The sequence below is a fragment of the Uranotaenia lowii genome, chromosome 1, assembly GCF_029784155.1.
Source record: "Uranotaenia lowii strain MFRU-FL chromosome 1, ASM2978415v1, whole genome shotgun sequence".
Taxonomy (NCBI): domain Eukaryota; kingdom Metazoa; phylum Arthropoda; class Insecta; order Diptera; family Culicidae; genus Uranotaenia; species Uranotaenia lowii.
The window spans coordinates 143,003,574-143,020,988 of NC_073691.1; the positions used below are offsets into that span (position 1 = coordinate 143,003,574).

A 17,415-nucleotide genomic window follows, 5' to 3' on the forward strand; every position below is an offset into this window, starting at 1 on the left:
AAAACAAAATTCGTTAATTATTTTTTTTACGAAAAAAGGTTTTGAAATTGCATTTATTAAAATGAAATAATCTCACCCAATCCAAACCTGACTGATCTTTTTTTTTACGACCAAGACTCAAAAATGCTCGTAACATCTTGATCGAAATTTTCGATTACTTTATGGATAAAAGTTGTTGCCCTTTTAATTTCATCGATTAATTTTTCGAAAAACTCGAATATAAACCGTGCGCCCTCGATATTTTCAAAAATAAAATATTTAACCAAATATTTTTCAAACAAAAAATTGTTAAAATTTTTCCACAGCAGATTGAATACAGTTTGATTTATCGATTTTCGATATGATATTCAATTTAAATAACTTAACTTGTTACAAATGTTGATAAATAATGCTTATCATAGAAAAATATTCGATAAAATATTCATTTCAATTCTCATTTTTTCATAGAAAAATGGCGATTCAATGAAAAAGACTTAAGACTTGAACAAATCAATTATAAATTCAAAAATTCTGGAAGAATGTAATTATAGGAACAACCTTTCTTGAGAACATCAGTTTTGCACCTTATAAAACCAAACGATCTTTATACGGATCTTTATTAGTGTTCTTATTTCAGTGCAGCTGTCAGTGCGATTGCAACACAAAACAAATAAAAAAAAATCATTTTGACCCGCCGGAAAAACAAAACGATTTAAGGAAAATGATGGCTGTGACTAAATGTCCCAAGGTAATTATTTCTAAATGTTTTTCATTAAAACCTTTCCTATATTCTAAAAATATTTTAATTTTTACAGGTTCGTCCGCAATATTGTACCTGGTGCAGTGATTCATTGTTTTTTGCTGAAAGAAAACACCCACCGGGTGCTGAAACCGGCTGGGAGAACACTGGAGCGCAAGCTGATGCATTGGAAACTGGATGTTCACCAAATTCCGATAAACTGCAGTACGAAATATGCGGAACGTTCAGGTGCTTATTAATCTAGTGGTGGCTAATCGGAAGAAAGTTTAGATGAATTGCGGAAAACGATCGTAACGTAGCTGGAGATGGAGGACTTTTCGAAGGGTCTTGATCCATAAAAGCTGGTAAATTTGGTTTTATTTGTGAAATGATATTGCGATGAGATAAATTGTGTTATTATGAAAAGAATAAATTATGATTTGTGAATTTCTTTTGATGAATAAAAATGTTTTCATGGGTGGATAGTGCCAGCACGTCGAAAGGAAAATCCTGAACACGGCTCCACTAAGTTAACCGGAAATTTTCCTATTCTCTGTGAAACTGGCTAGCTCAAGTTCTGCAACAGAATTCCGGTCTCCTCTGCTTTACGAACCCGTTTCTTCCAGTAGGCAATTCAGTTAATATCTGGTGATCAAACGATTTTAGTCGCTGCAACATTTTTGTTTTGATTTCGTTCGAATGCGAAATGTCATTCTTCGTTGTTTTCAAGTATTCTTCAGGACAGTTTTGACTTTCCCAAGATAATATGTTTCGTACTCGGGACGAAGTTTTGAAATTGCTTTTTAGTGGTCTTTAAAACCAATATATAAACGAATGACAAAAATAAACCTAATTTATATACATACACATTTTGACATTTCGATCGGATTTGGACTGTCATTCTTTGTTGGTTTTCTAGAGAGGTTTTATAATTGCTTTGTAGTGCTCTACTAAACCAAAAAAATTAAAGGTTATAAAACATTCTTTGTTGTTGTTTTCTTCAAGGTTGGTTTTCTAGAGAGGTTTAATAATTGCTTTTTAGCGCTCTTCTAAACCAAAAAAATTAATGGTTATAAAACCAACACAAAATTTGACAGGAGTTCAATTAAAAGATTCTATAGTGGTTTTTAAGCTATCTTAAAGGGCAATCATATAGAGTTCCTTGTAAATTATGTTATAAAGCGAACAATACTTTATAAATCCCTTATACAACAACTATTTTTTTTTATAAAACCATTCAGAATTTAAAATGTTGCTTGGGTAAGTATGTGCTCACATGCATTCTAAGATTTTTAGGTTCGACAAATCTCCAATGCAGCGTGCCATTATACCCGGACCCCATGGCTTCGTATGAACTGTTATGGTTGAATGTTTGTGTTGATGTACGTATATTTTGGAAGAACGAGTCAATTAGGTGGGCTAGTTTACTTACAGGTATTCCGGCATCCGTGTTTATACCTGGCCAGCTGGCAACTGATTGAACATTCTTATCAAATAGTCATTTATAGGGAGAAACACATCTTACCTGTCGGCCACTTATGGGATTCGAACCCAAAAGTTTTCTTGCCGATACCGGGAATCGAGCCCAGTACGCCTGGCATACCAAAACCAGACTCCACATAGGCGCTTATCAAATCACGCTATCGTGAAGGGCACAAAATGTGAGAAGAATTTACTCCCGCTGCTTGTGACTCACTCATTATCAAATGGAACCAATTGCTGTTTCTCTCGATCAAAATAACAAGAAAATCCATCCAAACTTAAGGCTTTCCGTGGCAGAACATGGCATGTCATGTAGCGATTTTTTTCGATATACATATGGTAACAATTTTTAAATGCGACGACAAGAATTCAAGTGTCATTTCAATATTTTCCTGGAAAGAACAGTAAACAAACTGACTAGTCAAAAGAATTTGCTCGGTGTTGGATAAATGTGATGGCCACTCTGAATTCAAAGCTGTTGACATTTCCCTCCCCCCCCCCACATTTTCCAAGTCATCATGCTCCAAATGTCTAACTATGTATAAGGTATAATGGTAGTAATGGTCGCGCACCAGCCCCTGGAAAGCAGGTCAAAATCGGGAAGAAAGTCTCAGCGTGAGGCCACCGGCCAGATTTCCCTTTTGCCCCTTAGTTGCCCCGTCAGTTGCTATTCGTAATTTTGATGCCTCCGTTCGGTGGAGCTGACGAGACGCTCTGTGGCATATGGACGATTCAGCCATCATAACAATAATAATAATCATTATGAAATGGAAGAAAGTGCAGCTTCGCGGGATGACAAGGATTCGGAATGACGGGGCAGTGCTTTTTGAATAGCATTTCACCAACTTTGATTGTGGCAATTCATATTTTCAAGACAATTGTTTTTCCCAAGTGCACTTCAACGGCACCCGCACTTTCTTGCTCGACCAACCTAGTAGATGGGAAGTTATAATTTCCCCGGCTTCTCAAGAGGCATGTTTGAATGCTAATGACGACAATGAATTTATGTCGACATGGCGAAGAGGAAGTTTATCCATTCCTGACATTTTACGTAACGGAATGTTTAGTCTGTGTGTATTTGAACATCGAATATAAAAAATCACGCGTCCTGTTTATAATTAGTTTGAAATGTTGTGATATTAGTTCTCATTTCACAGACAAAAAGAATTTCGTAAGTTTATCTACTACCCTAGTTTAATTGCATACTTAAAGGCGCAGTTTTCTAATTTATAGATAATAGCACTTTTTTGTGTTAGAAAATGCATAATATACTATTTTTAATTGAGACCCTAGGACTGTACGATAATTTGAATTTCTTCAAATTTCAGGAAAAATAAAGGGGAAGGCCCGAAGAAGCAGCCAGGTTTGAGCAGCAGATTGGTTCATAGAAGTTCCTTTAGATTTTAAGCTATACATCGAAATATTAGCAGAAGGCTTATCGGACTTTTCCGTATCCCCATACTGGAACATACCAATTCTTGCATTGATTTCGTCGATGGGTATTGCTTTGATTAAAACGCTATCTCTAAGAATTGTTTTGAAAACTAGACTTACGGTTCCCTCCAGCAGGTCGTGCATAGGATCGAAAGCAAAGTTTAGGGTCAAGTGGTAATATTTGAGCTCATGTAAAGCACAATCTCTAATAACGCCGCAAGCTTTGGAACTAAGAGTGCCTTCCTGAAGACACCTTATATCTTCTTTATGAGAGTTTGCGGTTCGTTTTGGAAACAAAGCTCCAAATCGACCATTCTTCAAATCTGCTCATGTTATATAACCAGATCGACAGAATAGATTAGCTGAGGGACTCAGCATTTCAAAAACTTCGTGGACAGCTAAGGTATCTCCTTGAACACCAATCAACACTGCTCTGAGGATGAATTGCTCGCCAAATATAGTGTTACATAATACTCCTTCATTTGTTTTAAGTTTTTCAACTCATTCAGCAAAGGTCTTAGTATATTTTTGAATCCGTATTTCTTAGCATGTTTGCTGTTCAATAATCTATATATATAAAAATGAATTTCTGTCTGTCTGTCTGTCTGTCTGTCTGTCTGTCTGTCTGTCTGTCTGTTCCCTATAGACTCAGAAACTACTGAACCGATTTACGTGAAACTTGGCAGGTGGGGGTATTGGAGGACGGGGAAGGTTTCTATTATAGGTTGGGACCCCTCCCCCGAACAGGAAGGGGGGGAGGGGCCTCCCAAACAAAAGACATTTTTTTGCATAACTCGAGAACCAATCAAGCAAATAGTATCAAATTTGGCAAGGGGTGGTATTTGGGAACGGTGAATATTTCAAAGAATATTAGGTACCCCTCCCTCCTCTCAATGGGGTGATAGGAAGAGGGAAGGGGGGCTACCTTACAATTTTTCATATAACTCGAAAACTAATCAAGATATTGGAACCAAATTTGGCATGGGAAGGTATTTCGATACGAAAAATATTTCAATAATTATTTGAGACCCCTCCCTCTTTGCAGTAGGGAGATATAAAGGGGGGAGGGGCCCTCTTTTTAATTTTTTACATAACTCAAAAACTAATCAAGCAAATGAAACCAAATTTGGCATGGGCGGATATTTGGGAACGTGACATGTTCTAATTATTGCTGAACACCCCTTCCTTCTTACAGCGAGGAGAAAGGAAAGAGGGAGGGAAGTTTCATATATTTTGTATTGCATAACTCAAGAACTACAACAACAAATGGAACCAATTTGGCATGGAACGATATTTGGGTACGAGAAATGCTTCCATGAATATTTGGTATCCCTCACTCCTTCAAAAAGTCGGATGAAAAGGGGGAGAAGCGGTCTCCCTTACAATTTTCAGTATAACTGGAGAGCAAGTATCAAAAAGTATTTGAGTACAAAAAATACTTTTATGAATATTAAGTTCTTACCTCTCCATTAATTGGGGAGAACGGAAGAAGGGATGGTACTTCCTTTCAAGTTTATGAATAACTCAAGAATATACAACGCAAATAAAACCAAATTTGGCATGGGCTGATATTTCAATACGAGAAATTTTTTGATGTCAAACAATTCCTTTCTTGCAGTGGGATGATAGAATTAGGAATAAAGCGAGGGAAGAGTAAAACTTACATTTAACTATTTATTTACAAAATCCGTAAAATCGACAAAATTTAACATGGAAAATTATTTTGGTATGATTCTATGATTATCTGACACACCATCATCCTTTCAGTGAGTAGATACATAGGAGGAGGGAGGTGAGCCCAATTCAATTTTGTTAGCATATTTAAGTTCTCAATTTATGCTAAAGAAACCAACAAATGGAAACAAATATGGCATGGAAAGGTACTTGGTTACGAGATTTATTTCAACGATTGTTTAAGACCCTTACGCTTTACAGTGTAGAGAGGAGATGAAAGGAGGGGGGTTCCATATAAATTTTGTTGTAAAACTTAAAAACTTATCAACCAATGGAACAATATTTGATACAAGAAGATTTTCGGGAACGAGAAAAATGGGTATGATTATTAAAGATCACGATCTCCATTCAGCAGGTGAGGAAGGGAAGGACAGGGGGGGGGGCTGTCTTATTAGTTTTTTAGCATAAATCCAGAACATATTAAGCAAAAACAACCATATTTTATCAGTTGGATTGTTTGCAAACGATTAATTTGAGACCCTCCTTGTTTAGGGCGAAGCTTGAAGAAACAGATTAAAATTATCAGATCTTTAACACAAATTTATAGATCAAGATTCAGAATATTAGTTTAAGTTATTTTTGTGTTGCAATCCGAAACTCCTGCTGCAGCTCTCATTTTATAGCGGTTGCTTATGTATTACGTTATAACTTGATTTAAAATAATGCCAACAAAACAATAAAAATTTGAAGAAATTCTGAAAATATCATTCGATTTTGAAAGGTGTAGCAAAGCACACCGGGTCAGCTTGTGTTAAATAAACACGATAGGGAGATGAGTTTATTCTAAGATTCATGTTTTGAATTTTGAAAGAAACGTTCAAGATCTTTTACTTTTTATTCCTGGATCCCAAAGGATTTAAATACTCAACGTCGTCAAAGTGAAGTGAAAGCCTTAATGCGTTCGGATATTGTTTCAAAAATGGATGAATTTTGAACTGGTTGCCATCCTTGTAACTACAAATTTTTTCGTCTTGCCTGGATTTTTCCGAATGTACCATATGTTGCGCATCCTTATTGCTCAAAACTAATCCCAGAGTATCGACTATGGAAATATATTGCATGGTATCTGTAACGGTCTCAATTTTATCAACAGTTTTGTTGGTTCTCAGGCGTTTCCGAATAGTACCAGTTATATGGGAAGCAAACGGCGATACTTTGCGAATCCTTCGTTCACCCAGTATTATTGTTTCAGGTTCAGGGATTGCATATCGAGCCTTATGTGCCAAGAATGAATCATTATCACAGTATGTCCTGACATCAGTGAATGAATCGAGAATATTTAGGTTATTGATGAAGTCAATTGTTTCCGTGTCGTAAGGCAATTGCTTTAAATTTATATAATTGACATTGACATTGCATCTGACCATCACCTCGTCTTTGGCGAGATATGACTAAAAGTTGCGCGTGTCCAACGGCGTGAGGAGAAAGTCGGGTGTCGGGAGAATCCAAAGGTGAAAAGGGTATACGTTGAACAGCAAGAATCCCGAGCCTCGGAATTGCCGATAGACGGAACAGTTGAAGAACAGTGGTGTGGAATCAAGAATGCCTTTATCACGACGAGCCATGGTACTCTCGGTAAAGTGTGTGGAAAAAGAAGTGAATGGATGTCGGATGAAACTTGGAGGATGGTCGATGATCGGAGAAAGGCGAAAGTTGGAATTGAGCAGGCAATTACCGGGTCAGCCAAAGCAGCCGCCCGCTTACGATATGCGGAGCTGGAAAAAGCAGTGAAACGAGCTTGACGAGACTTGACTTCCTTGATGATCTTTAACCGTTGTTGGCGATCATGTGCTTCTCTCCAATGCTTGATTTAAACTTTGTGGACATTATTGACAGTGTTTGCATACTTATCCACCACAAAAACTCAGTAATTCTTTGAATAATCAACGGTTTGTCAGCTATCAATTTGATAATGACGTATTTTCAAGGAAACTGTGCAAAATTATTTTTTTCTTTTTCTCTTGCATCGTACATATCTCAAAAACGCGTAAATTTTAAATTTTGAAAAAAATAGGTCGAATAGTACTTTTTACAGGAAACAAAATGCTGTCAAAATTTTCAATATCCAATAACTAGTTAACGAGCTATTAGCAAATGAAAGTGTCCCATTTCTAAAAGAACTAAGCTTTAGACGAGACAAGAGAGCCTGGACAAACTCCCTAGCCGAAGAGGGAGAAAGAGCCGCCGCCAATGGAGATATCCGATTACTTTATGACATTTCTCGCCGCTTCAGTGGTGCAAGGACTAATGCAAGAATGCCGCTGAAAGACCGAGCAGGTCAGTTATTGACCGATCGAACAGATCAGCTCAAACGATGGACTGAACACTTCGAACAACTCTTCCGAGTCACGAATAGCGATGGCCAACAGAATCCGCAGCTCGAAGCGCCAACAGTAAGTCGCATAAATGACGTCATTTCGGAAGCGCCTTCGCTGGCTGGAATAGAAGCGGCAATCAAAAACATGAAATCCAACAAAGCACCTGGGAGCGATTGCATCCCTGCTGAAATGCTGAAAGCCGACCCTGCCCTGTCAGAACAAATGTTGCACCGTCTTTTCGCTGACATCTGGGATACTGTAACATTCCCGGCCGACTGGATGCAGGGTATCCCGAAGAAAGGAGACCTGTTAGAGTGCGGTAACTGACGAGGCATAATTTTGATCTGTACAACTCTCAAAGTACACAGCAAAGTGATCCTGAACAGGATCCAGGAGAAAATCGACGCTACACTCTGACGGAAACAAATCAACGAATTCCAGTACTCTCTTCTGTTGGTGTTCGTTGATTTCAAAAAAGCATTCGACCGACTTAACCAGGGGTCCCAGAGAAACTAGTCCATCTCATCGAAGCACAATACGAGGCATTTTCGTGCAAGGTTTTGCACGATGGTGTCTTGTCCGAACCAATCCCGGTAACTGCTGGAGTGAGACAAGGATGTATCTTATCACCGCTACTTTTTCTCATCGTAATGGATGAGATTCTGACTGGATCGATTGACTGTGCACCGAACCGAGGATTTCCGTGGAATGGAGCAACTGAACGACCTTGACCTGGCCGACGATATTGTTTTGCTCGCCCAAACACAACAAGACATGCAGAGCAAACTCGACGACCTCACCGAAAGTTCCAAGGCAGCAGGTCTCAAAGTCAATGTCGGAAAGACCAAGTCGATGGAGATCAACACAGGAAATCCCTCCAGTTTCATGGTAGCTGGGCAACAAGTTGAGAAAGTGGAATGCTTCCAGTATCTTGGTAGCCAGATAACGCCTGATGGTGGTACCAGAAAAGACATCGAAACCTGGATCAGAAAGGCCCGATTTGCGTTTGCGAGTCTCCGAAACATCTGGCGGTCACGCCAGATCTCTCTACGAACGAAAATCCGAATCTTCAACTCAAACGTCAAATCCGTATTGCTGTACGGGTGCGAAACTTGGTGCACATATGCGGTAACGACGCGAAAACTGCAAGTATTTGTAAACCGCTGCCTGCGGAACATCATCCGTGCTTGGTGGCCTGGCAACTGGATTTCGAATGAGGAACTACATCGCCGGTGTCATCAAAGGGCGCTAGAAATCGAGATTCGGGAACGTAAGTGGAGATGGATTGGGCACACGCTGCGGAAAGATGAAAACGAGATTTGCAGAGAGGCGCTAGATTGGAATCCAAAAGGTCATCGAAGAAGAGGCAGACCCAGAAACTCGTGGCGGCGAAGCCTAGCCGCCGAAATCCGAACTGTCGACGAGAATCTTGACTGGGACCAGGTGAAGACGCTGGCTCCGGATCGTCAACAGTGGGGGTCTTTTACCACGGCCCTATGAACCGGTGGATCGGCGCGGGATCATTAAGTAAGTAAGTAAGTTTGTTAATTTTTTATATCAAAATGATTTACATTGCTTACCATTCTGATTGAATTTTTCTCTATGCATTTTTATGGTTCCTAGGACGACTTGGAACTCGCCCTATCGAATGCGGTGGCCAACTTTCGTGCAGCTACGGTCAGTTTCACATGCTCTACAAGGTACACCTTGTGCATAATTAAAGTCATAAAATTGCGGAGTAGAGCTGGCACTTTGATATTCAACACACTGAACATCTTGATGAAGATATCCAGCGTGTGAAGAGCGTTGTCTCCACATTCGAACATTTCGCCTGCATCGTACGTAATATGGAATTGGTCATTTTGTCCACATGTTCCTGTAAAAATGTACGTAATGAATAATTTAGTAGTATAATAATAATAGAACTTAGAATAAAAAGTATACTCAGAAGAAAAGTCGAGTAGCTGCTTCTACTAGTAATTTCAATTATGAAAGAATTTTTTTTTTATTCATCCAGCGAAAACATTATAAAAGAAAATTTCATTTAAATAAAGATTTGGTTTTAAATCTTAATCTCCGTGTAACTTCTGTTTAAAAAAAAGAACAAACATGCATCCCGAAGATAGAATACAATTCCGAATAATATTGAAAAATGTTTTATGAGCGGGAAAATTGAAAATTGAAAGGTCAGTTAGAAATTAAATGAAAACAGTTGTGAATGTTAAATAGATTTTAGTTTTAAAAATCAGTCAGACAACACCTAGACATATAATATGTGGTTCGTAAGACTTTTGTTTGTGCTCGGTCAAATTTAAGGGATCCACCCATCTTACAAGGGGTGCAGCTTAGATGACATCTATGGGTAGATCTGTATCTAGTGAGCTTCTCTTACAGCCCCTGGCACCCATTTTTCTAATTGAAATTACGCACGCTCGTAGGTCATCTGTAAAAAAAAATTAAAAATATAAAAATTGTTAAAAAAATAGAATTTCAAATCAATCATAAATTTCATGCAATATTGCAAAATGTTTTTTTTTTGTCTATTTTAAATATTTTTACTGTCTTGGATCATTTTGCAACCATCGTTCAAAAAATGAGCTTATGAAATAAACCCTTTTAAGTCAGGGGTTCCCCCATCGTCGGATGCATTCTTTCAAATGCTTTTTGTATCTACAAAATAAAAAAGAAATATCACCAAACAAATGTAAGAAACTGTTTAAAACATTCATTGATTTTTTTATATTTGAGGCAAACAACTTACCATAATTCCACGAAAACTTTGAAAATGAGGGAATTTCTTTGCTATTTCCCTCGGAGAGCTTTTTTCCATGATCATTTTCTCATGTATTGAAGATGAATCACGCATATATTTAAGGATTTGTCGTTCGTTTTAAAAAGTTGCTGGAAGATCAGCAGCTATTTTCACTGCTTCTTCTTCATCACCTGTTATCACAGGAAGTTGTGGGACAGAATACCAGCGTGCGTATTGAAAAAATGTCGCAATTCACTGATAAAACCTCTTACCCACATCTTTAATCTGTCCCTAGTACAACAGAAATTCCTTTCCTTCTGGAAAAAATCGCATATGAGTCCAGTCCACAAAATAGGCGACAAACAAGATGTTCTTAATTACAGAGGTGTCACATCGCTAGCTGCATGCTCAAAGGTATTGGAGAGGATCGTCAACGATGTTATGTTCTCAGCTTGTCGGAACTGGATCTCTGAGAATCAGCATGGATTTTTCCCCTAAACGATCGGTAACTTCAAATCTAACAGTTTTTACATCCTTCTGTAAATCGAAAATGGATGGCGGCAAACGAATCGATGGTATTTACACAGATATATCAGCTGCATTCGATTCAGTGAACCATGAAATCCTCCTGAAAAAATTGCAACGCTTAGGATTTTCCGAAAGACTGTGTGCATGGATAAAAAGTTACCTAAGTCGCCGATTAGCTGTTAAAATTGGTTCTGCTGAATCTTTTGATTTCATTCCAAACTCTGGCGTACCACAAGGCAGCAATCTGGGTCCATTTTTGTTTACGCTGTTCTGTAATGATATAAATTTGCTACTCATGGTTGTGGCGTTCTCCAGTATGCGGATGATCAAAAAATATATTTAGTTATAAACTGTCTAGCTGATTGTTATGCGTTACAACGCTTCCTGGACATAGTAGTGAGCTGGTGTGCCTGTAATTTATTGGTTTTGAGCGTTTCGAAGTGCTGTATTATAACATTTGGGCGCAGGAAACATCCGTTCTTGTATAATTACAATATACTGGGTGAGCAGTTGCATCGTGTGGAGGAAATAAAGGATCTTGGCGTCTTATTGGACAGTCGTATGACTTTTAAACGTCAATACTCTGTGGTACTTGAAAAGGCAAACCGCATGCTGGGATTCATCATACGTTTGAGTAAAGAATTCACCGCTCCGATCTGCTTGCGAGCTCTTTATTGCTGCCTGGTTCGATCAATACTGGAATCGGCGAACCTGGTATGGTGGCCTTTCGAAGCTGCTTGGATTACGCGTTTTGAGGCCATTCAACGACGATTTGTGCGTTATGCTCTTCGTGAGCTACCCTGGGAGAAACCTGCCACCTTCTGCTCATCGTTGTGCCCTGCTTGGTCTCCAAACGCTATCGAATCGTCATTCCATCGGCCAATCTCTATTCGTGGCAAAGATTTTACGGAACTAAATCGATTGCGCATGGCTGCTTTCCCGATGTAACATCTATGCACCAGAACGAACTCTTCGCAATCGAAATTGGCTCTCTCTGGAATCAAGAAGCACGCGCTATGGCAGCAACGACCCTCTACTTTCCGCAATAACATGCTTTTTACGTCATTTTACACACGTTGACATTAATGTATCCACTTCAATTTTTAGACGTCGGATTGAATCTGATTTAAGCGTACAATTACGAAACTAAGAATGCCTATAATTTTATGTACAAATAGTATTAAGTAGATCATTAAGACACCTATGTCAGATGATATTATTTTCAATAAACAATGAACACCGTCTTAGCCAATTAATATTTAACACCCAGTACCGAGGTGTGAATCGAACCCATGCCCAGTGGACCAGCGATTACCGTCTTACCACGCTAACCACTCGACCGAGACGTAGGTAGAACATTTTACTTTTATTCAAAGAATAACTAACAATTTAAATTTATTTGCAGCTTCAAACTTTTCGAATTTTGAACATAACATATATTGAATAATGAGTTTGAGTCTATATAAGTTTAACTGAATTAACATAAAGTTCAGGTAAATTCAAAGATATGTTAGATAATGATATATTAAAACTTGAAAATATTAAATCCAATCGAAGTCAGTTTCTCTCGAAAAATCAAGGAACAATCAAAAATGATTATAGTCTAACTGAAATGTTCAGTTATTATAAGTTCTTTTTTCAAGCGGTATATTTTAAATAGTCTTTAAAACTTGTTAAAAAAGCTTTAATCCAACACCTATCAATTTTAATAAAAAATTTCCAAAAAACTCATCCTCTAGAGGCTTGAAAACATTCAAACAAATTCAAAGAATCTGACAATATGATTTGACAAACAAAGGTAAAATACAAAATTAATACTTACTTCCCAACCATAATCCTAGAGGTGGAGTAATGGTCACACAAAACTCGTACCATTTCTAGGTTGATGGTATGATTCGGGACAATTCCTCGAGCCAAAAATTTGTAGAAATTTGGCCTGAATTTTGAATTACTCTCTAGCACCGGTTGTATGTCCTATAAAATATTGTTTCAATTATTAGTAAGACAGGTAGATGGTAACACTCATTTTACTTTAATGACTTACCACTTCTTCATTTCCTTGATCAGGCTCAGTTGTAACCGGAACTGTTGGTTCGGTGGAAAAATAACCGGGGGTGGTAGATCCAGCGGAAGACGGCCTGGCGCTGGACGACTCAGTGCTAGACGCTCTAGTGTTGTACGGCACAGAGATAGACGGTCCAGCAATGGACGCTCCAGCAGCAGATGAGCCGGAAGTTGACGGCCCCGCAATTGCGGTAGACTTCCTAGCAGTAGACGGTCCAGCAGAGGACGACCCAGTGCCCCCGAAAAACACATCATTAGTGGTATCTTCTGAATTATATCCAGGAGATCGACTCCTAGGAGTCGAATGGTATCCACTCTCTAAAAAATACATCTTAGAATTGGATTTGAAAATAAAATGGTAGTTTTCAACTTACTCTTTATTCCAGGGCTAAATGGTTCAGCCGAAGGAGATCCGGCTGGAGAAAGATCTAAAGATCTTCCAGAATTTCCGGCGGGATCTATTGCTGTGGAAAAATGGCCACTTTGATTGGATTCGTTTCTGGACTCAGTAAGAGTCAATTCGAATCCATTTCCTAAAACAATGCAAAAAACATATTTAAAATTCTAAATACTACCTACTATAATTAAACTAACTTACTTCTAATGAGTTTCATTATTGACGGGCCCAAAATTTCTTCCATAGTCCTTTTTCTATGCACCTGCACGACACACAGAACTTTAAAATTGATGATAAATAGATCAACAAATTAAAACTATTGTTTTCACTTAAATTGCCGCCCGAAATCGAATCTGGAATACGAACGCAATTCAAATAAACACAAAGGGTTCAATTTCTCGTTCAAAGGATCGAACTCAGTTTTGCTCTTTCGCCTAGCGAGAAAATATGATTAATTTTGAGTTCGTAGTTCGAACCAGTGATGTCAACCTTCCAGATTTTTTCTGGATCTTCCAGACTTTTTGGACTTTTGCCAGAAATTTTCTTAGGTTTCCAGACTTCCAGGCTTTTGTTATTTCTCCCAGACCTTTCCAGACTTTTGATTTTCGACATGAATTTTCTGACAAAACAGTAAAATTTCAAAATTTTTGTTGCCAATGGCAGGAAATGATTCGAATTCGTAATTGAAATGCCACGAAGTGATAGTAAAACAGGAAGTAAAGCATAAAACGTAGTACCACCGACATCACCCCATAACATGTTTTATTATGATAAAGTAATAAGTGTTATTCCCTACCCGCATAAATCAGTATTATAAAATAACGATTGCCATTATCTTCTTCCTAAGACACACGAAAGATTAGCTTTATAGTTTTGGATTATTGATGTACGATTAAGGTAGTCTTTTTTCCATGAGATGGAATCGTTTGGGCGCACTTTACGATACAGCGAACGGGTCGTTAAGTAGAGTAACCATTCATTTTTTTTTTGCTTTTTTCTTTATCAAAATTGTAACTAAACGATAGATGTTATCGTTATTTAAACTTCAATTTCATGTTTTGCTGACGCTACAGCTGATCTTCTAAAGATCTTTTAACAATTAAAAATTATAAAAGGTACCTTCTATCTTCGATTATTAATATTCCGAATAAATTCAAAACATCAGGATTTTTTCACAACTGTTTATTAAACATTTTTCACACAATATTGTTGTTCACATATAACTGACACATATAACTTTCACAACCGAAATTTCAGGTTTGGAGCAGCCGAGTGCTTCTGCCAGGTTTTGTCCTCCAGCTCCATTTTTTTGTCTGCTCCATGATTTTAGAGACGCCTTTGACCGCTGCTCTCCAGCCAGCAACGTTTCATCGACTTTGCCTAAGAAGGCAGGCCTGCGAGACACCCGTCTACCTGCGCCTGAAATAAAATTATTCATATTTAGAAAAATTAGCTACTAACAATAAATAAGTCGGTGTACTCACCCTCGCACAACCGGAACCGGCGCTGTCGGCTACTGATCCCTTGCTACGTCGGAACCGGTGCTGTTGGCTGCCAGACCGGCTTAAAACAGTTATATTTACGAAAACTGTGCCGGGAGAGGATTTTTTGCGGCACAAATTCGGCCACGTGTGATATGACAGCAGAAAAATTTTGGGCGCGTTGCTAAAATAATCAATTTAATTTCATGATTATTAGTTTTATCTTCCAGGAACAATATTTTATCTTATCGGCGCGTTGCTAAATTACTCATTTAGTTTCTTGAAAGATTAATCGTATCTTTTAGAAATAGTTTTTACTCGTTTCTAGCGAAGGCACATTAGCGATGACCCTAAAGAAATTCTAACTATTAATGTAATCAGAACCGAATAATTCGAAAGATTCATAGTATGGTTTTCTGCTATGCGGGGAGACTACTATATAGTGATCTGGCGACCAAAAAAAAAAGGTCATCTATATATATAAAAAGCAATTTCTGTATGTTTGTTTGTTTGTTTGTCCTCTATAGACTCAGCCGTCTTAAGAGCTAGAGGTCTGAAAATTAGAATGGATGTTCATTTGGACTAGGAATGATGAAAAATGTTTTCAAATTTTCGGATGACCCCTTCTGAAGGGGGTCGTCCATACAAGACAAATATTGTTTTAGCGATATTGACGTTACTTTTCATCGGAATGTGTTGAAAATTTGCACATGGGGGTTTTGAATGACGAGCAATTGATTTCAGGTGTCAAATTTTGTGTAAGGGGTCATCCAAAGAGGTCATCCATATTAACTGTTCACTGTTTTTGCGATATTGACGTTATTATACATCGTATTCAGATCAAAATTGGTACACGATAGTTTTGAGTGACGTGCAATCGATTTGAGGTATCAAATTCAGTGTGGCCGGAAAAAGGGGTCGTTCATATGAACTTTTCAATATCTTAGTGATATTGACGTTTTTATGCATCGGATTTTGACGAAAATTTGCACATGGAGGTTATAAGGGACAAACAATTGATTTCACTTATCCAAATTACAAACAGGAGTCGGCCAAAGGGGTCGTTCATATTAACTTTTCACTGTTAATGCGATATTGTCGTTATTATACATTGGATTCAGATGAAAATTGGAACACGAGAGTTTTGATCGATGAGCAATGGATTTCAGGTATTAAATTCAGAGTAAGGGGCCGGCAAAGGGGGTCGTCCATATTAAACTTTCAATATTTTCGCAATATCGTCGTTATTTGACATCGGATTGGGATGAAAATTTGCACACGGTAGTTTTCGGGGACGCGCAATCGATTTCAGATGTAAATTTTTTTGCCAGGGGTAGCCTAAAGGGGTCATTCATATTAATTATTTTGTAACTGTTTTTAGCAATATTGACGTTATTATGCAATGGATTGCTTTGCAAATTTGCACACGAGAGTTTTGAGAGAAGGGCAATCAATTTCAAATACCAAAAATTGTATAAGAGGCCATCGAAAGGGGTTTAACTTTTTGGCAATAATTGCGTAGTTATGCAACGATCGAGTCGAAACTTATATTTTGGCACAGTTTATTGATTCCTGATTTCAAATTTAGTAGCAGACAGCAGAAAAAGTGATCGTCCAATATTTTTGCAATGATTCATTAACAATGAATTAGGAAGTGCATCTGGAAAATGCTTGACAATCGACTTTTATATATAAACTGTTCATGACATATTCCAAGCTGAAAGCGAAACGGAGTTCGTATGGATATGGGAGTCACCTATAAAGTTCGCCATCCAGACTTTTCCACATTTTTCCAGACATTTTTTCAAAATCTTCCAGACATTTCTGAAAAACAGTTGACATCACTGGTTCCAACTCTGTTTTGCTCTCTCGCTGAGAGAAAAAAGAGAACCTAATTTTATGTTCATAGAATAGGGTTGCCATCCGTCCCGCAAAAGCGGGACATGTCCCGCTTTTTTGTTGAATGCCCCGCTGTCTCGCTTTTTCCTCAAAATGTCCCGCTTTTTTCATGGAATTTTTTTTCCAACTTCACTGACTTACACTAAAGAAAAAACAAACTTTAGTCTTCATTTGGATTTCTTGGGTTAACACAGAAAATCTGTGAAATACGTCTTTTCTTCAAAATAAGCAGCATTTTTCATTGTTTAAGACAATTTTGAATAACTCTAAAGTTCTTAGAATTACAGTAAGATTCTGATTCAGATAAGCGTTCTTGGAGCACATTCAACCAACCAATGTAGGTATGCAGAATTCCAAATTTTTTCACTTGATGATAGAAAGTCATTTCTGAATAACAAACTTTAATAGCTCAAACTCATTCCAGGGTTCTGGTTCCCGATGTCCCTATGTCTTGCACTATGTATTTGGTTTAGGGTTCTTGATTTTCAGTTCGCATCATCATCAGAAATTTGGTTTTGAATTTCATTCAAAATTTAATCCATAATTTTTGTTACTCATATGCATTACAATAATTTTTTTCCGAATATGAAAAAAACACAATATTAAGG

General features: G+C 37.9%; 1 protein-coding gene across 1 annotated transcript; it reads right to left on the reverse strand.

The window, feature by feature from the left end:
- Positions 1-9,897: 9,897 nt before the first annotated feature.
- LOC129739179 (protein rtoA-like) lies at positions 9,898-13,841 on the reverse strand. The gene is made up of 5 exons (XM_055730604.1): positions 13,629-13,841; positions 13,405-13,563; positions 13,011-13,348; positions 12,789-12,940; positions 9,898-10,129 (listed from the first exon to the last, which is right to left on the reverse strand). Exons 1-5 carry the CDS (start codon positions 13,669-13,671, stop codon positions 10,126-10,128), a joined length of 696 nt encoding a protein of 231 aa, XP_055586579.1. The 5' UTR covers positions 13,672-13,841; the 3' UTR covers positions 9,898-10,125.
- Positions 13,842-17,415: the final 3,574 nt, after the last annotated feature.